The sequence below is a fragment of the Citrus clementina genome, unplaced genomic scaffold, assembly GCF_000493195.1.
Source record: "Citrus clementina cultivar Clemenules unplaced genomic scaffold, Citrus_clementina_v1.0 scaffold_1, whole genome shotgun sequence".
In the NCBI taxonomy this organism is placed as follows: domain Eukaryota; kingdom Viridiplantae; phylum Streptophyta; class Magnoliopsida; order Sapindales; family Rutaceae; genus Citrus; species Citrus x clementina.
Window position 1 is genome coordinate 26,375,309 of NW_006263303.1, and position 21,218 is coordinate 26,396,526.

The 21,218-nt window shown below is 36.4% G+C and overlaps 3 protein-coding genes across 3 annotated transcripts; 1 reads left to right on the forward strand and 2 right to left on the reverse strand.

Moving 5' to 3' along the window:
* Nucleotides 1–242: 242 nt before the first annotated feature.
* On the reverse strand, nt 243–7,665 carry LOC18055508 (biotin carboxylase 2, chloroplastic). The gene is made up of 16 exons (XM_006453125.2): nt 7,451–7,665; nt 7,040–7,374; nt 6,779–6,920; nt 6,334–6,432; nt 6,196–6,252; nt 5,826–5,897; nt 4,659–4,748; nt 4,065–4,124; nt 3,502–3,687; nt 3,285–3,377; nt 3,106–3,187; nt 2,561–2,667; nt 1,580–1,655; nt 1,223–1,269; nt 1,053–1,115; nt 243–721 (listed from the first exon to the last, which is right to left on the reverse strand). The coding sequence occupies exons 1-16, from the start codon at nt 7,496–7,498 to the stop codon at nt 665–667; spliced, it is 1,614 nt and encodes a 537-aa protein (XP_006453188.1). The 5' UTR covers nt 7,499–7,665; the 3' UTR covers nt 243–664.
* Nucleotides 7,666–9,908: 2,243 nt separating this feature from the next.
* On the forward strand, nt 9,909–11,712 carry LOC18055509 (cytochrome P450 CYP73A100). Its single transcript, XM_024178714.1, has 2 exons — nt 9,909–10,772; nt 10,916–11,712. Exons 1-2 carry the CDS (start codon nt 9,925–9,927, stop codon nt 11,676–11,678), a joined length of 1,611 nt encoding a protein of 536 aa, XP_024034482.1. The 5' UTR covers nt 9,909–9,924; the 3' UTR covers nt 11,679–11,712.
* A 141-nt stretch (nt 11,713–11,853) lies between these two features.
* LOC18055510 (auxin response factor 19) lies at nt 11,854–19,360 on the reverse strand. The gene is given in 15 exon segments (XM_006453127.2): nt 11,854–12,209; nt 12,212–12,342; nt 12,763–12,953; nt 13,033–14,846; nt 15,358–15,487; nt 15,571–15,646; nt 15,933–16,055; nt 16,235–16,399; nt 16,586–16,676; nt 16,798–16,882; nt 16,958–17,113; nt 17,348–17,404; nt 17,516–17,614; nt 18,473–18,594; nt 18,852–19,360. Coding segments are annotated over 15 exon segments (3,420 nt in total). The 5' UTR covers nt 18,901–19,360; the 3' UTR covers nt 11,854–12,078.
* Between the last annotated feature and the right edge of the window lie 1,858 nt (nt 19,361–21,218).

Sequence of the window (21,218 nt, forward strand, 5' to 3'; positions counted from 1 at the left end):
ATTGAAATCAGCCTATTCAAATATTAAAAAATAAAAATCTTTAGCGAGATGGCGTACCAAATCATCCACTCGCCTGATCAATAAAATCTTGTTACATTTATTTTAAAAATTTGACCACTTACATATATTATGATTTCGAGAGAACTATGGTCCTGTCGAAATCATTTTACTAAGACTTTCTCCAAACATTAATAACAAGGATCCAGTTACCTTGCAACAGTTGAAGGGTACCACGGCAACAATTTAAGCAACCACCCAATTATCAACATTCAAACTGATTGCCACTTAAAAAACCACAGAAGTTTATTTAACAATACAATTATTTTTGTGAAAAAAAAAAAGAAAATTACTGAAAAACCCACTACCCAGTTTCTAAGCTCTGGTTATTTATCACAGTTTCTAAGCTCTGGTTATTTATCACATCTTTCTAACCCCTAATTACATCTTTCGGCTCCATAAAATTAAGACAACACTCATCACCACCATCAAAATCAGTAAATCACTAAGAGTTTATGCACCGAATATACTATTTTACAGTATTCCTAGAAAAATGACAACACCCAATGTGGTTAATGGTACCAGTAAGTGTAATGAGGAAGAGTCATGGCCTTTGACTTTGACTGACCAAAGCTGTTAAGTGGTTGCAATTCCAGAAGAGACTCATCTAAGCAGTTGCACCAGCCATTTCATTTGGAGTTGTTGCCAAAACAATCTTCTGGGGCTGTAGGCATACATGCAAAAGATCAAAATGAATTGGGGAGAGGTAGTCGTTTATGGTAACAGAATGTTTATAAGAAATTGGGGCATGTAAAACAAAATTCATCCGTATGTTATGTTTCAACTTTTAGGAACATAGGAGTCCCAAAAACTTTACATCATTGATAAAAACTAAAAATGTGGCTTGTAGATGTGCAAGATGTGGAAATATCGGTCCAGTTCATCTCATTTCTCAAGAGTTTCCTCAAACAGCTTTAATTGTGTAGAAAAAGGAATGGTTAGAAATGGAAAACAAAGGATAGGAATATTTATGTTCAGGGTCATTGGTTTCTTACTGCTTGCAACTCCTGTTCATGTTTTGGAATGAACGCAGTGTCAACCTTCCCATTTTTGAAGTCCTGTAGAAAAATTTGGAAAATTAGGAAGATCCAACAGTTTAAAACTGAAACAAGTGGTGGTCTTACATAGAAGATGCACAAGACTTGTATATAATAGCTTTACTTACCTCAACATCAAGGATAAGTTTATGGTATTCGATGGTTGTAGGAACACCTGGAAATAGTTCAAACAATGTTATGAGACACGGAAATATGATAGATTGTGAGTTCAGATGAAACAAAACTCAAATTTTAAAGGTTGCTGAGTGGTGAACCACAATGCAATGTAGAAAAGGCCATGACTCTACCAGGTAAGATAATTGTTTTACAGGCGTATAGTGTCAAATGAGCCCAAGACGGCCCATGTCAAATTTCCACACTCAATTATTATATGCATGATAATAAAATTGCTTTTTGTAATTTATCCTGTTTCTGTAAGAAGCGCATAACTTGAGACACTTATTTCTGAAGTATGTAGACTTTACCTGTGATAATAGTGTCATTAAGAGCCCTTTTCATGCGCTCAATTGCCTTTTCTCTAGTTGGAGCCCATACAATAAGCTACAATGAAATATTTTCCCAATTAGTAAGAAGACCATGTTAAACTTGTACGTTCAAATTAGATGAGTAATAAAAATTAGCATGGTAACTTCATTTGATGAAATTAGCACAGTAGCTGTAGAGTTCAACTGCAAGATAAAGAAAAGTTATCCAGAAAATGCCTACGCAGCACCAGGTGAAAAGGACTAAAAGAAAAATATTTCTAATGTAAATGGAAATTACTAATTTGTACTGTATTAGACTCGTATACACGAAAAATTTCAAAAAAGACAACATAAGATATCAGAGTAAAAATGTCTATCATGCATAAATCTCTCACTTTTAAGCCCCAGGCCATAATATATATTCCACATTTCTCTCGTCCACTTTCTGTTTCTCATTTTGTCATAAATGTCCATTGTTCAGGGTAAAGACATTTTAAACTTATGGTTGAAAATGCAACTTAAATAGTACACATTTTTACTAATCAGAAACTATTATGTTCCAGTTGGTTTGAGGTCTCGTTGTAGTTGGGATTAATAAAACATGATTTCAGGCATTTTCCAGTCTATATAGAGCGGCCATCCCTAAGAAAGATGACAAAATTTTATTCACCAGTTAAGAAATTCTAATCAAACCCTCATGGACAGACACAGAAGCTACCACCAGTGGATTAATATTCTAATCCATAGACTATATAATTGAGTGCAAACCTACTGAAATGCTGATACCTAACCCCTCAAACGAAACTCTCCTTTGTATTATCTGACAAAATACACAATTCACGGAACCAATGGGTATTCCTCTTGTGAATACACCCATACAAAATAGCATGCCATGTCTGCAGATGATGAAATAAACCACTCATACATACGCCAAGCCACCAAGCAAAAACAAATACATGTAGAGGGAAGAATATGGCAAACCTTTCCAAGAAGAGAATCATAGCTTGGAGGAACCACATAATCAGGATAAACATGGCTATCCATTCTGACAAATGGGCCACCAGCTGGCAAGTATGCTGTTATTCTCCCTGTGTTCAAAGAAGAATGAGTATTTTGCAGAAAGTGAGAAAAAGGACTCTCCCAAACTATTTCATGTCTTTTCAAAGTTTATACTTTCTCTCGAGTTTCTGAAAACCTTGTTGGTGAATAGACATGCATGGATGCACTATGATTCCAAACAGAGAGAAAAAGAATATGTGAAGGAACATAAACCTAATGAAACAGGCAAAAAGGGTAAAAGCCACTGTTGTTTCACAGTGAAATCATTTAGCCTCGGATACATACTAAATGAATGAAAAGAGATTTCATTCGATTGGCAAACCTCATCTATTGTCCAAACAGGTATGACAAGTTTGGAAACCATAAAGAAAGAGGAAACCTGGCACAAGAGGTGCCAACTACAAAAGAGACACGCACACAAACACTGCACACATTCAGTGTGCAATATACATGTTATACAAACATACCTGGCCCAGGTCGGAAGTTTTTAAAAGGATCTTCTGCATTGATACGGCATTCAATTGAATGTCCTTGGAGCACAATATCTTCCTGTAAGTGAAAAAAAACCCAGCAAAAGCTTAAAAAGAACGGCCTATGGTGAGTATTTATTTTTATTCTTCCTTTGAAAATATCCCTTTCTGGATACCTGTTTGTAGCGGAGTTTTCCTCCCATTGCAACATAAATTTGTTCCTCAATCAAGTCAACAGAGGAAATCATTTCTGTCACAGGATGCTCAACCTGAGTTTTTCTCAAAAGGGAAAAATGATATTTAGTAGGTGTTATAAATAATCCCATGTGCAGAGAGTTATAACAACAATGTATTCAGTAGTATTCAGAAGCATAACCCTAGCACTTAGACTACCTGGATACGAGTGTTCATTTCCATGAAGTAGAAGGAACCTCTTTCATCCAAAAGAAACTCAACCGTTCCGACACCAATGTAACCAATGGATGCTGCTGCTGCAACAGCTGCATCACCCATGGCTTTCCGCAGTTCAGGGGTCAATGCAGGAGACGGAGCTTCTTCCAAAAGCTTTTGGTTACGTCTCTGAATAAGTCATATTCAACAGCACTGGTCACTTCAATAAGCTAGTTTTCCAACAAGATGAAATGACAAAAGTAATGATATGAGAAAAGAAAGAGCTCCCAAAAATAAAATAATTCTCAAGCCTGAAGGTTTTAATTCAAATATACAGAGTAGACACTTCACTTAACACCAGAACATGCTTAGGGTTGTATGAGAACTCCAGGTAAATGAATGCAAGTCCATTCTTCTACAAGATGAAATAAGGGAGAAAAGCAGAATCTATTTTCATTTTAATTAATCCACTTTATTTGGTCAAATATTGTACTCATGCCGAGTAATTTCAAGTAGTGGCTTGAAAATCATAATTTGATCTCTGTGTGTGTGTGTATTTCAATTACCTGGATGCTGCAGTCACGTTCACCAAAGTGGACAACATTGCCATATTTATCAGCAAGAACCTGTAGTGACAAAATGATTCAGGATGATTTTTTACAGAATAAATTAGAAGAGAGGGGGAAAAAATGTTGTTCTACGCCAACAGTATGTTACAATTCAACATGAAAATGTGTTAACACCTTATACATTGACGAGATTGAATACTACATGACTTTACTTCTTTTCCAATTCCAGTGATATAAAACTATTTTCAGTTTCTGAGGTACTCTATAATCAACTCAAATGAAAACTTTTGGTTTCATAATTGCCCATTTCACCCATATGCCACTATCATGAATGTGTACCCTTCTAGGGACAAAAGCATTTTTCAAAATTTGTCCTTTTGTGTAAAAACCTAACCCTGAGTAAGCCTGCTACAATGTTATTTGTCAGGAAGAAAACTCAGCTAAAATGTGTCCTCTAAGTTTCCTTAGAAGTAATCAATTTTTGGTCATTCTCTTTCTATGGCTTAGACTGTATAATTTCCGTAGGTCATTGGTGCAATTTTTTCAATAAAACGCTAATCACAAAGATAACACTTTAAGAACACTAATTACCTGGAATTCAATATGTCTTGGATTTTGAACGTATTTTTCCAAATAAACTCCATCATTTCCAAATGCAGCGGCAGCTTCACTCTTAGCTTGCTGTGAAACAAATAAAATACACACAATCAACTTATAGCAAACATCACTCATACAATGCATATAAGCTTTTCTAGAAAACTGAAATAGTAAGATTTAAATGATATAAAATAAATTGAGCAAGTGGGATGGCAGTCACTGCTATGACATCAAAATTTGGAAAAATCGTATCCTTGTTCAACAAGAGTATCAGGTTCAATAAGAACATGAATGAAACACTAACACATGGAAGCAAACTATTGGTACGGGCATGAGAACTTTCTTGAGCAAGAATCCGGACCGACTTCAAATTATACAACAGATCAAGTATTAAATTAACTTTTTTTGGGGGGGGGGGGGGGGGGGTGTTGCCATACTTCGCAATTTTGAGAAAGGAAGAAAATTACAGACATGAATATAGTCAAATATTTGAATTGGTATTATTAAATAGAATTGATATTATCTCTTTCCAAGAGGCAAATGGCATAATTTGGAAATGCTACTTCATTCTTGGGAATTCATCTATCTTTGAAAGGGTAAAAAAAGTATATTTTTGTCATGTTTTTTTTTCTGGTTTTTCAGCTTTTAATTCTTTCCATCATTATTCCCTCTTAAAATTTTGAAAAAATCATTAATATTATATCATACCCAATCCAACCCACATCAAAGTCTTTCCATCCTCCTAATACCTAAATTTAGCCATTTTTTTAAACAATCCTAGCATTAAATCTCTTTGTTGGGCAACTAACATATTACAAAGATCCAGCATATTGGACCAGCATGTCTTCTACCACCAGAACAACTGGGTACTCGTAAGTAATAAGCAAGCAAATTGCATCAGCTACCAGTTTCATATCAAATAGGAAAAACATATGCTTGTTAATATAATGATATAAGCTCAATCCAAAAAGATTATACCCAAAAAAAAAAAGAAAGATATTCCCCTGCTGGACTTGGACACCTAGAAAACACTAAGACAAATTTTGCATGTTGGAAAAGAATTGTGCTTAACAGCTAGAGAGAAAATATTACAAGAAATTGCAAAATAAATGGGAGTCCCTGGAATAACCTCATGGGAACAGCTCAAATTAAGGGCCAAACCTGAAGCAACTTAACAAATTCACCAGGTTCTTTAGCAAGACGCATTCCACGTCCTCCACCACCGGCAGTTGCCTAAAAAACATAAAACAGGTTTCAAATCAATGCAATTGAAAGAACTAAAGTTTGTCTTGTGTTTCATTTGATTGCTTATAAGTACTAAGAACAAGATCAGAAATTTGAGTCTCCGCAAATCCATTTCCACAAATCTCTCATAAGGTTTTACATTTTCTAGAATTTATCCTAACAAATGGAGTACTGATCAAGAACAATATATTTCAGAAAACACTGAAATCTATTCTGCATCAGTTATGTAGAGGCAATGGCTGTAGCCAGAACAAGGCACAAATTGTTCAGAGAGGAAACCACTGACCTTGATCATCACAGGAAATCCTAGCTCATCGGCTAGCTTGACTGCTTCTTCTGTGCTCTGTAATGACAATTAACACAACAATGTTAACCAAAAATATGCAAAATCACTTTTGTCACTATTTGGTGGAAAGTGTGATACCTGTAACAATCCATCACTACCCGGGACAGTAGGAACACCTGCATTCTTCATTGTTTCCCTAGCAGTTGACTTGTCGCCCATAATGCGGATGCTGTCAGGCTGCCAAACCAAAAATTCAAATGCTTTTTTATTTTAATTTTATTTACCAAATACAGGAGCAAGAGATACCTTTAAGCATCAGTTTTAGTAAATCCTTTATGAGCTAAACATGAATACAAAATTCATTCCTGACACCAGCTTTGTTTTGTAGAATCCCCTCCCCCCCCCCCCCCATGCTCTCCATATTTAACTACTTACAAGATGTTTAACTCAGAATGCTACATTAAACTAAATATGCTACATACTAATAATTTGAAATAACAATAGAGCAAATTTATTCAAAGAACAAGGAGTAATATTACATTTTCTATTGTCATTGTATGGATCCCTGATTTTGATGACTTACATTGGGACCAATAAAGTTAATTCCGTGTTCTCTGCACATTTCAACAAAAACAGCATTCTCAGCAAGGAATCCATATCCAGGATGCAACATTGTACATCCTCGGCTAATAGCAGCAGACAGTACGTTTGGAATCAATAAATACCTGTTAAAAAAAAAAAAAGCCAAATGGATTTAAAAAAAAAAACTACACTCGAGACTCATGGAAAAGAACAAAATGATAGGGATGCATGCATGTGTGCATGTATGGACATCCCCACTTACGATTGGCTACTAGGAGCTTCACCAATGCAAACGGATTCATCCGCCAATTTAACATGAAGGGCATCCTTATCGATGGTGGAGTAAACAGCAACACAAGGTATCCCCATTTCATGAGCCGTCCTGATAACCCTCACAGCAATCTCTCCTCTATTGGCCACTAGGATTTTCTCCTGACGACACGTCACTTTGAGAGCTCCGCCGCCACTGCAACGCCTCTTTAACTTACCGCCAACTCCAGCCACTACTTGCCTCGGAAAGTTCACCGTCCTGCTCCCCACCATAAAGCTACATTGCGAACTTCTCAAAATCCCCTTGCCCCTCCCAACAAACAATCCCTGAAAAACCAATCGATCGATCAATCGATAATAAATTTACATGAACAAAGGGGTTGGAAATTAAAAAATGACGTACGGGAGAAGTGGTGGTGACAGATTTGGACATGGTCATGGAGGCGTCCATTGCGTGCGTAGAGGTAGGATCTGAATCCAAGCAAGAAAGCCACCAGCACAATGAGACTTGTGAGATTTTAGTTTGAGATTTTGAAGGGGCAGTTGGCGATGGAAACGAGGGGACTCACTGATTGAATGCTCCGCCTCTTTTGGTTGGAAACCAAAATGAATTTGGGCTTATGCTTACTCTTTTGCCTTACTCACACAGTCAGACTTTCTCTTCAGAGTCCATTTGGTCCAATCATATCATGCCACCTCATCTGCATGCTTGTTGCCGTTGGGGCCCGCTTTTTTTTCTCATTTTTAAATGATTTCGGCAAAATTGAAGCTGTTTTGACTTTTATATGACTTGTATTGGCGTGTTGTAAATGAGTAGGAGTTTGTTGGGTAGTCTAACAAATACAAACTATCGATTCAGTAGAATTGTATATTGCTAAAAAATTGGATACTTTCTATGAATTGTATTTTTTCTGAATTCTTATTAATCAATAATTTTAATAAAAAAAAGTTGAGAGAGATGGGCTTAAAGTTTAGTAAATAAATGAAAAAAAAATGCACTTGATTTACACAGAAAGAATTTCACTAGAGAAAATTTGAGAGCTTTCACTAGCGAAACAAATACGATGTTAAACTTAAATGGAAAAAGCTATTTACCCCGAATTTGTCCCTCGAATTTGCTCTTCGAAAGACAAAACGCACCGTTTAATAATTTGATTGCTATTTACTTTTGAAGCACGTGTTTTTTTAGTTGTTTTATGTAAAAAAAAAAGACAGTCAACGTGCAGCATTTATTTCATTTGCTGCGTTTCAGCTATGCGCACTTATTTCCTTTGCTTTGCTTTTGAAAGTAAAAGTGAAAGTTAAGTGGAAAGTAAATAAAGCAACACGTGTGGAGAGAAAAAACCAAACGATGCGTTTTGTTTTTCGAGACGCAAATTTGGGTAAATAGCAGCACTCTAACGCTTCCTGCTCCCTTCTCTAAAGGATTTTGTACGAATCAGATCCTTAAATTCAGATTTTCATTAATTTTTAGCCCAAAGCGTTACTCGACTGGACTCCACTTTAGTTGGGCCACATTTTCTATTCGAATCTAATTTTTTATTTGACAGGGACTATTCGCACCTCTAGAATTTCTTATAAAACCCCCCGTTGTCAAGACCTATTTTCATTTTAGAAATATCCTTTTTCTATTTTTTCTTTCCTTTTCTTCTGTTCAACTCCAATTATAATTTCTAAATCAAAATTTTGAATGAACAAATCATATATGTTTAACTGAAAAAAATCATGTATATTTGAATTAATTAGAGTAAAAAGTGGACTTAGGTAGATAACTTTTAATTTTTTTAACATAAAAAAGGAAGAAAAATAAAAAAAAAATTCTTTTAAGATTATATGTTAAATTAAATATGAATGAGTCGAGTGATAAGAGTAAGAATTTATTAGTAGAATTACATTAATTAGAATGCAAAGTGTTTGTAAAGAAACAATATATATATATGGAAAACAGTAGTGTAGTTGTAGAGGTGTAAATAGTTAAAGAAAGTATAGAAATCTAATTAAAGTTATTATGTTCTTTAATATAATTAAGATAGAATAGGAGTTTTATAAGGTTTATGAAAGGGTGTCAATAATCCAACTGTTTTTCTTTAAGAAGGTGAAAATCTTAAATAATTAAACCACTTACATTACATATATAGAAAGTCATCATTTAGAATCATTCTCATCATATACGATGAATTTGAAAACTTTTTAATGAAATTTGAATTTATTAATTATGTATGCTCTCGTCCAACCCTTTTGTCTACAAATCAAATATCTAATATAGTTTAAACGCGTGCAATGTATCCAATCTAGTTCACACACTATACTCCTCATTTTTTTTTCCTTGTGAAACCGCATTTGTAAATCATATTCATAGTTTTTGACGAACATCTTTTTAATTCCAAAAAATAAGCCTACTTGGTGAGTTGTTCTCGTTCTCGTTCACATAAGTCGTCATGCACTTGGGTGGAGGGAGGAATTGTCAAAGAGACGATGTGAAAGTGATATAGCTTTAGTGGTGCATGACATGTAAAAACTTGTGTACGTAATTTTGCATTGACAAAAGAAGAAACCAACAAGGGTTTACTTGTTCGTAATTAATTAAGAATAGAGCCGTCCAAAGTTATTGATTATTGGAGGCTTTAGTTTGACGCTAAGCAAGTTGGGATTAATAAGAGAAATGAAAGTTTACCTTGAGAGGCATTACACCTAACCACAACAACTACAAAATCTGACTCCTCCTACCTTGTTTTCAAAAAAGCCAATGGATTTTTTTTTGAAACCATTGGGCACCGACCATCTCAAGTCCCACCAACCACCATCTCCATTCATATATAATCCCATGCTTCCCTCCTTCAACATTCAAAATTAATCAAACACGTCCTCTCTTCAAACATGGCAAATCTTGTTACAATTTCATTCTTTAGCATCCTTCTCACAATCTCACTGCTTTCGTTCAACAAATCTTTAAATCTTATATCAATCACTCTCCCTCTTGTTCCTCTTATTGCATACGTTTTGAAATCCTTTTTAAAATCTTCGAAAGCCTTTTACCCTCCAACTCCTATCTCTATCCCAATATTTGGCAATTGGCTCCAAGTTGGCAATGACCTTAACCACAGGTTACTAGCATCAATGGCACAAATTTACGGCCCCGTATTCCGTCTAAAACTTGGTTCAAAAAATTTAATAGTGGTATCAGAGCCAGACCTAGCTACCCAAGTACTACACACGCAAGGTGTAGAATTCGGATCCCGCCCACGCAACGTGGTTTTCGATATTTTCACGGGCAATGGACAGGACATGGTGTTCACTGTTTATGGTGAGCATTGGCGCAAAATGCGTAGGATTATGACACTGCCATTTTTCACCAATAAAGTTGTGCACAATTACAGTGACATGTGGGAGCAGGAAATGGACCTAGTGGTGCATGACTTGAAAAATGATTATGAGAGTGTGAGCACAAAAGGGATTGTTATTAGGAAGCGTTTGCAGCTCATGCTATACAATATTATGTATAGGATGATGTTTGATGCAAAATTTGAGTCACAAGAGGATCCTTTGTTCATTGAAGCAACTAGGTTTAATTCTGAAAGGAGTCGGTTGGCTCAAAGTTTTGAGTACAATTATGGAGATTTTATTCCTTTGCTCAGGCCATTTTTAAGAGGGTACTTGAACAAGTGCAGAGACTTGCAGAGTAGGAGGTTGGCTTTCTTTAACAACAATTTTGTTGAGAAAAGAAGGTAAAAAACTCTTTTTTATTTTAAAAACATGCGAACATTTGCACATGGGAACTCTTTTCATTTTTTTGGCTTTTTAATATTCTCAAAAGGATATTAGTGTACATACTTGATAATTCTAATTTGCATTTTCTTTTTTCTTGCAGGAAAATCATGGCTGCCAATGGAGAGAAGCACAAGATAAGCTGCGCCATTGATCACATAATTGATGCTCAAATGAAAGGGGAGATCACTGAAGAAAATGTTATTTACATTGTTGAGAACATAAATGTGGCGGCAATAGAAACAACACTATGGTCCATGGAATGGGCAATAGCTGAGTTAGTCAATCACCCAGAGGTTCAACAGAAGATCCGTCGTGAAATCTCGACAGTCCTTAAAGGAAATCCGGTCACAGAATCAAACCTGCATGAATTACCGTACCTGCAAGCCGCAGTAAAAGAGGTACTAAGATTACACACTCCAATTCCGTTGTTGGTGCCACATATGAATCTAGAAGAAGCAAAACTTGGAGGCTTCACAATTCCTAAAGAGTCCAAAATTGTGGTGAATGCATGGTGGCTAGCAAACAACCCCAAATGGTGGGAAAAACCTGAGGAGTTTCGGCCAGAGAGATTCTTGGAAGAGGAATGTAATATTGATGCTGTTGCTGGTGGTGGCAAAGTTGACTTCAGGTACTTGCCTTTTGGCGTGGGAAGGCGAAGCTGCCCTGGAATCATACTTGCATTACCAATCTTGGGGCTTGTGATTGCAAAACTGGTGACATCTTTTGAGATGAAAGCTCCACAAGGGATAGATAAGATTGACGTGAGTGAAAAAGGAGGCCAATTCAGCTTGCACATTGCAAATCATTCAACTGTTGTCTTCGATCCGATAATGGAATCACTTTCCCAACCAATGCCACAGTAACTTCTCTTCAGAATGTTTCACGTGTTTACATCATCAGACTATTGAATAAATAATTGTTTTGAGTAAGTAGAGATGAATGTTACCAATTGTCCCATCACATGTATTTCCATTTTTCACTCCAAATCTGCGTTAAGTAGATAATTCCAGCAAAGGAAACCTTTTCTCGCTTCACAAGTTGGGAAATTAAGATGACTAATTTTATTGGAAGATGGTAGAATCTACACTTTTTGTACACTCAATGGTCAAAAGTCAAAATTAGGCCATACAAACTTTGATGCTTTTGCTTTCTACAATTCACCTGACCCGGAATACAATCAAGTGAAAGCAAAATGGTACCGACTAATCCACTAGTTTAAGGACATGCCGCACCTTCACTAAACTTCAATTTCCAATTATAACCTTAAGTCCTTAATTTGCAGGCTGTAGCTTGTGTCGAATTTTGAGAAAGATGCGAATTATGAACAGAATCCCCATAAACAATGTAATGTCCAAAAGCTGAAGAACTGTTAGCATTTTGGTAGGCTACTGTTAAGCATTCCCATTATCGGAGCTGCTACAGGCTTGATGGGGAAGGACAGAATTTCCAAAATCTCCATCCAAGCTCATCTGCTGTACTTCTTGTGGAGATAAAATCTTTATGCAACGGACACAATTCACAAACTCCCTGAAAAATCCCAAACCAAACAATGTATTAGGCAACCCAAGTTTATTGACATATGGATTGGAAATCAGTCGCAAAGATTTCAATATAGAGGTTTTTGGTCAAACAATACTACGACATGTAACAGTAAGAAGAAATTTTCTCAGTTTAGAATGTATCTCAAAAGTTCAAGATCAGGTTCCAGAAATATGATAAATAGGGACAAAGCAAGAACAATACAGGTTTAAAAATGGAAAATAATAATAATACTACGTTAGGAAGCTTGGAGCCTAGTAAATAAATCACCGAGGGCTGAACCTTGTCATACTTCAATAGAATCAAACTATAGTTATTTGGTGGAGGGCTGCACTAATAAATATTACCCAACAATAATGAAAACTTAAGCATTAAAATTCATTTATTGGAAAGAAGCAAAGGGCTTACTTCCAAGGGTCGTCACCAACTAGCAGGACATCGTTCTCGTGATCCACATACACAAGCTTCCAGCCTATCCTTCCTCGATCTTCAAGTTGCCCCTCTATGCCAAACCTACGAGCAAGGTCTTGCTTGAGCTCATCATAACCTGAGTAACGTGTGATATCAATAGATCTTCCAACAGCTCCACGTTTGTACACCTACAAAAATTGTACTTAATATAAGATCTTGACTATTTTAAATTTCAGTCTACTGAAATTCAATTCGAGAAAATCAAACCTTGGTATAAGTCCTCATTCTCTGTGGAAATTGGGGGGGCGGGGCCCAAGGACCTCCATTCAAGAAACTGCTGTCATTTATCGTGGAATCAATTGAATTAAATGCCATATCTGGAACTCCAAATGACTGCGAAACAATTGAGGATGACAGCTCCTGCTGAGCATCTTTTGAATTTTCATAGTTAGCAAGCATTGCTCCTGAAGAGATATTATTCGAGAAATCCTTCCCCAATCCCATCATGCCCTTTGTAAGCAATGGATCAGGATTCATGGATCCCAACGGTCCATCAATGTTAGCCCCATATGGAATGTTACTCCTGGGATCAACCGGAACTTCCCCAACTTGACTTGTGTCTCTCAACGTTGACTGCAGATTGTAGGACAATGAGTTGTTGTTCTGCTGTAAATGGACATCATTCTGAGAAAGGCAAACTGAAGTTGTGGAAGATGATGTGTCCAAATAGTCTGTCTGTGTAGCTGCACCATTTAGGTATGTTTGTGGGGTAAAAAAACCTTGGTTCTGAGTCTTGGATATATTCACTGAAGGCTTCACATCGGACTTGTGCGGCAAATCTTTGACCAAGTTAGCATTAGATGGCATGGTTTCCAAAGCACTTGGATTCAAAAGTGCGGAAGCAGATTGAGCCACTTCCTCTCCAATTCCAGCACTTCGGTGCGTCCGACTATTTATTGTTGGTTGAATCAAGCGTTGACAGTTGTTTGTGGAAGGTGAAGTGGAACAAGAAGGATTATCATCAGTAATCACAGACTGCCCTACTCCTGCAGCTCCTGTCAATGCACTGTTACCAGCAGTAGAAACTGGATTGATAATATGGGATGCAGGGAGCCCCATATGTCCGGGCATTTGAGGCAGTATGCCAGGTTGCTGTTGCTCGAGCTTCGGCTGCTGGGGAGGTTGGGAGAATTGAACATTGTTTAAGCTGCCACTATTTGCTATCTGCTGCGACATAATGTTTGACTGAGGAAGTGAGGTTGGTGTTACTTGATGCATTTCCAGCATCTGTGTGGGTGTCCCAGATCTAGAGAAGCTCTGGGATGCATCTAAAAGCTGCCTTTGCTGATCTTGAAGTTGAATAAGTTGAGCAGGCTGTTGAAGTGCAGACTGTTGTGATAAAAGTGATTGCCGTTGTTGCTGAAGCTTCTGCAACAGATGCAGCTGAATCTGCTTGTCAGACATTTGTAAATTTTGGTTTATTGGATCAGGAAGCTGGGTTTGCATAAGGTTTTGCTGTTGGTTCTGGCCCATTATGTGTTGTTGTTGCTGCTGCTGCTGCAGGTTTTGAGGAAGGTTTGCTGGAAGCTGAGGGTTTTGAATAGATGGCTGCTGCTGAAGAATATTACTAGTTTGGACAAGATTTTGAGGCTGAAGAACTTGAGCCTGAACTGGACCAGAGGGTAAATTTTGAGTAATCATATTTTGCCTTGATTGTTGAGAAATATCACCCAGTGGCTGCTGCGGTAGAATATTTGACCCTAGTGGGTTCACAGTGGATGGCAGCTTCGCGAGCTGATCAATCTGCGGCACTTGCTGTGGCAGGCTCTGGCCAGTATACTGCAAGTTATTTTGCTGAGGCATTTGTGAAAGACCTCCATTGAGGTTTTGCAAAATGGACCCTGGTAAGGAATGCATGTAACTTGACTGCATGGCATTTGCCAGGGATGGATTTTGCTGCATGTTCATCCACTGGACCAAGCTTAGTCCAGGAAGAGACTGCGAATCCTTCACACCAAAATCATCACCGATCCATGGCATAGTCCTCTTGAATACGTTATCCAAATCAGATGCATCATCATCTGCAATAGCATATAACCTAAGGTAAAATGTCTCATCAATACTATGGTTGCGAAATAAGCCCTTTCTTCGCTTTTATTGGACCGGAAAAAGATATTCTAATGCCAGGAATAGTGTAAGAAAGCATATTCAGGAGTAAATCATAAGCTTAGCACTCTGGCATTCTAAACCATTTCACAGACCAAATACATTTTAAGGTCAAACACTGCCAAAAGATGACAGACAGAGAGAATCTACGTTCAAAACCCTGTACAACTGCATTCAATGCAATCAGTTTATTCCATGCACATTTATGGTCCATTGAATGGGATGGAATACACACATCAAACACATACACAGTGCCCATAAAACTCAATGGTAGGATCAGTCAATGGAAAGTATAACACACAACAAACAACCACCAAGCAAATGCCAATGCAAAGGGGTACCCAGGAGAAGACAATCTAAGAAAGAAGGAAGTTATATCTTAACCAATCAAAATATACTTAAATAGACATCAAGTACTAGGCATACCTGCTTGCCTTGGATGCTTGGATCTAAAGAATGGAGGAGGGCAAATGAAAAATGGAGCAGTCACTGGTTCAATCTCCCAAATTGAGACACGATTGCGCTTTTCCCCAGCAGTAGACTCATCCCAACCAACCTACTAACAGATATGGGTTAATAACAGTGAATATGAAAAAATAATGACATTGTTTAATTTGCTTAAAACGGCATTGTATCAACCTGCAAATTGCGCCATTGAGAGTTCTTCCATCTGACAGGATCAAGATCACTGATACCCGTAATTGTACCCATATACCTGCAAATCACATGCCTTTAGATTAGTAATTTGATAAATACTTCATAAATTTTGCAGGCCATTTTGTTCAAATTCAGGAACGCAATCTGGGATCTTAATAAAAATGAATCCAGACCAAGAATTTACAAGTAACGTTTTTAGTTTCATTTTAAGCAAGGTACCAAGAGATTAAAATGCAAAATTAAAAATTTCAAATTTGGACCAATCAGAGGCCATTCTCTTGAGTATTTTTCATGTCAAACCAGATTCAAAATCACAAAGAGAATAGTAACTTAAAAACAACTACCTTCTTGTTCCTGACTCTTCAGTTTCAAACATCATCCTAAAGCGCATGCCAAGTGAGATTTGGTTACTGTGCACTGCTTTGTAGTACTTGGCCAATGGGACAACAAATTCTGAAGGACTAGCCCTGCATTAATAAGGAAAAATGTAATTTAGGGTAAGGTCTCAACACCTAGAAACTTAAGTCATCCTACATAAACTGATTTGAGACACACACTAGCATACGGTTATTTCCACAAAGGTTTTGCTTCATCTCACTACCAAACCATAGAGTTGTGCCACAAATAAAAAAGCTAAGTTTCTGACCTTGGATTATAAAAGACAGTGAAGGGACTATTATTTGCAGCTGCATGTGCTGCTGCTGCTAGGATTCCAATATGCATACTGTCACTTGAGAGTACTGATGAGGATAGATTGGCGGGCTGCCTGTTAGCTCGCCTAATGCCTAAGAGTAGCTGTTGCTTTTCATCTCTGCACACACATACAAAGGATCAGAACAACAATAAAATGGATTTTTGATTGCAACAAGAGTTTTTTACATAAAGAAAGCAAACATTTTTCTGAAAATTATATCAAGAGAAAGAATTTCCAAGGAATCTCAGTTCACTACCATTTCCTAATGAATAATTTCCAGGGAGTCCAGTTCATTACTCTTACCTAATAAACAAAACAGAGTCACCAGCAAAAAGCCTCTTTCCACTAACAAATAAGCTCCAGCCTGTTGTAAGCAAGTGTCGTTTCGGTTGTCCTGAGTACAAAGAATTGTTATCAAATACTTGCAACTGGAAAAGGTCAGAGCATGAAAAGTAATAGTAAAAAAACTTTATGGATTAAAGTAGTGAAATACCAAGGCTGCAAAATGGACATACCCCGATAGATATGACGGAAGGTCCATATATTATCATGCAAATCCCTGGCCATAAGTTCTTGAGCAGGTGGTTGCATTGAGAAATCCTATCACAGGAAAAAGAATTAAGATCCAACTGCAAAAGTACATAGTGACCTTCGATATAAGAGAAAGCTACTCACAAGAGGAGGGAAAATCTTCTCAGCAGCACGACGTGGCACAGAGAAACCTCCATGAGTGCTCGTATCACTTGCTGTCAAAGTTTTGCAGAAGAACTCTGTTTGTGGTTTGTTTGACTTCAGTGCAAGATCCGATCTTAACAACGCCTCCCTATCATACTGAAAACAGGATGTTGGTGGATTAAGTTTTTTGAGGCAGCAACTTAAATTTGAAGCAGCATTGGGATTGGGCATGTCATTGCTAATTTGCATCTAGTTGCCTTGTTTGATTTGATGAAACAACTACATTATATTCTATAAAGTATTTCAATGGCATATAAAGTGTTCCAATGGCATGTTCACAGATCAAGTACAAAATGAAGATCCTTTAGTTATTAGAAACCAAGCCCTTACAGAAGGAACAGGTTGGAGAGTCATTTGAGCATACACTTCATCTGTTTCTGTGTCGGCCTACAAAATCAAACACAAGAAAGTTGAAATCACTATTCACTGTGAAATACAACCTTATGAATTAGGTTGTTGGGTAAGAAAAATGAAAATCTAATAAGGTCAAGTGCATACATGCAAGGTGACATTGAGAAGAATACACAGTAGCTTTGATGGAAGATTTGGATAGTTTGGTATTTGGCCATCAATATCCTTCTTCATAGATGCTGCCACCTGTAGCCATAAATTCCAATCCAAGTCAGAGAATGAACTTAGTCCAAAAAGAAGACACCAACAAAAAGGCACAAAGCATCCATATACAACAATCCATCAGTCCTTTAGCTGACAGTGTTTAATGCTTAGAGCATAGCAATAGCTTTAACTGGAACAAGAAGTAATAATTAACCTCTTCCCTCCTAGTCCTGGTTTAGCGACGGTAAACAAAGCTATCCACAATACATAACTTTTGGGAATTCTTAAACTATTATTGGAGGAGAGTAGAGCATGACAGTGAGTAAGATTTTCCACATTTTGATGAAAAAGAAATTCAAGAAATATATAATGAATAATAAATGCTAGACACAAAACTATTGTATATAAATTGACCTGGTATGATTTTGAGTTTGACTTTGAGTTTTCATTCAGCCAATAATCTCATATTATGTAAATTTGTCCATAATAGTTTGTACATGTACAAATACATGGTAATGATAACAAGTAACAACACTAACTGTACAAATTCCCATACAAACTACATAGTGATACAAATGTCATCAGTATATCACTCGCACGCTTTGTAGGCATAGTAGAATTACACTATCAATTGGTTGACTTTAAGAAACAGGAAAAATGCAATAAAAAGTCAACAACACGTTACTAGCAATTCAGCAGTAGTTAGAAAGTTGAAGAGGCAACACCATCTAAACTCAGGGTAAAATGGTAATTTACTTAAACAACCAAAGTGCTCGCTTTAACAAGATCGTTGCAATCTAATCCGCAATTATTATTTCACCCAACCAACAACCGATATTATTATTATCAGGCAGCAATACAAAATGTAATGAAAAGAGAAACGAAGAAACGGAACGGCACCTGCTCGCTGTGGCCTTGTGGGAAGTACACGACGTGGGTCCCAGCAGCGGGCAAGTTCACCAACGGTCCTGCACACGCGTGCCATAGCTCCGTGTTTATAGTCTTCTTCTCCCCTCCTCCTCCTGCAATCAACCGTCACCCGCCCATTCGCCCAACGTATTTAATTTTTTTATTAAAAAAAAAAACTTTTTTTTGGTAAGAGAAGAAAAATCCAATAAAGTCTTTTCTTTTTAATTTAAATAAAGACAACTGAGAAAACTACAAAAGCTTGAAAACTGATCCGCGATTCGTTCTATGCTTCCTTCTCAGTTCTTTATTTTTTTGATTCACCTTGCATATACACAAATCTATAAAGACGAAAAGAGAGAGAAGAGCTGACCTTCGCCGGAATTTGAAGCAGCTCCGGCAGTGTTTGCCGGTGTCTTCATTGCTCTTTCCGACGCTCTATTCCAACTTTATAGGAAATTTGATCAGTTAATTTTTCACTGACTCATTGATTTTCTCAACAAGTCAATAACACTATCAACCAAGCTATAACTAAAACTGGTGGAAGCTCAGATCAGCTGGGACAAAAACACTCCCCAAAAAAAGTGCTTTTGAGGAAAGCCAAGTCAACAAAAAGGAACTGAAATTTTACCGGCTGAAATTTTCCCGGCCAAAGTCGCCGGGAAGTGAGGGGACAAGTGGCCGGGGAAAGGGGGGACGGAGACAGAAAGAAGAGGAAGAGAGTACAAATAAAAAATGAAAAATAAAGAAATTAGTCTTTGTTTTTTTTGGGTTTGTTAAGTTCTACAGAGACCAAAATGCTGAAGCTTTGCCCCCTACCTTCCCCTACATTACCCAGACATTTTCTTTCCTCTTCTCTCCTTTTACTCTCTCTCAATTCTCAGTCTCTGTCTCTCTCTCTCTCTCTCTCTCCCTTTTTGCCCCTTAAATGTAGAAAGTTGTAATATATTGCATAAACTAAGTTAAGCTAATTTTTAAATTTAACCATGGTTAATCTGTTCTACTACTGTTCTTGTTGTTTATTGAGCAAACAACTTCTAGGTCTCTGCTTTTAAGAAATATTACAAAGCCATGTCAGATTATGGTTTTATGTTCAGGGATTACACCATTTCTTCTTTACATAGATAGAAAATAGAATTTATGAGACAATTACTTAAAAGTACATTTTGTATAATAGCTATCTCTCTCTATTTGATAAAAAATCATCTCATGATCTTGAACCGAACTTACTTGGGATCGCAAATTCCAAATTTATTTATAAAGAATAGATGTAATTATATTGGTGTCTATAATTGATTTTTTATTCTTTAAAGTATAGAAGTATTGATGGCAACTAAGGGCCGTGCCAGGAGGTGGAAGGAGTGGCCTAAGCCCTTGCTAACTTAAATAATAATAATAATAAATTAATGAATTTATTTTTGTTTTAGTGATTGATTTATTATTAATTGTCTTAAAAAATCTTTTAATTTATGAAATTTTTAAAATTCAATATCTTCTCTTAGTTCCTTTTTTCGCCTTTTTCTCTAGAATATCATAATTTATCATTTATGTGTTATAATAGATTCTATTATCTTCCTCTTGTTTGTTAATTTATTTATCAAATTAAGATCATTTATGATAATTTCTTTCTTTTATCTCTATTTCAATTATTAAAGAATTTATCATCATAAACAAACCCATTGACAAACTACAACTGCAAGCTCTTATTAAAGCTAAAATTAAAAGTTGTCAAGATTTTAAATTCTAACAAACTAATAGTTTAATGCACATCATAGGATAAATAACAAGATATTAATTGATAAACTAATAAACCACTAAAAATTACAGGTAAATCGTTTTGGAATTTAAACAATATCATTGAATGAAATTTAGTATCTCAATATTAAAAAATAAAATAAAATTGCGATGTTGTATAATTTAGTCCATCCAGTATATAATTCTTGGTTTGGCTCTAATCAAGGGATGATATAGAATATAATGTATAAGTAGTGATTAAAGAATCTATCAAATAGATGAGGTCGAGAATGAAACAAAAAATTTGCATTAAAATTACAATGTTATAGGATTTTTTTTTTTTCCAAAAAAACAAAACCAATATTATAATACCGTGGTGATTTCAATTAAATAACAATTATGAGGTTATAGTTGGTAAAGCATCCAGGAACATGACAGTGGGACTTGTATGGAAGCGATCACAATCTATTTCCTTTCTTGTAATTTATAGAAAGTAACAGATCCGTAAGTTATTATTCAATTGTTTATTTTGATCACTTATCAACTAACCCACCAGGCAAGTGTAGACAAAATGATGCGTTTATTGACCCATTGTTTTGACCATCGCCATCACTTTCCACTTTCTAATTACCCATCCCCCCCCCCCCCCCCTCCATTATTAACCTGATGCACATGTTTATTTATTTATTTATTTATTAATTTTTCCTCCCTAACCTTTCTTTTTTCTTTTTTTTTTTCTTTTTTTTCCACAGACCTTAATTAGTTTCCACTCTCGGTTTTGGCAAGTCAAATTCTTTAACATCATGTTTCAATGTTCCACGCTTTGTTCCAAGAAAACTCGACATTATCTTTACATTACGCTCCAACTAGTTTTCATCTACAGCATTGAACTTTTTTAGCACAATATCATTTGCAAAACTTTCATATACAAATGCACAGGTTAGCAGTCACATAAATAATTGAACGAACATGGCCAAGCTCAATGGCTTAAGTATATTAGAGTGAT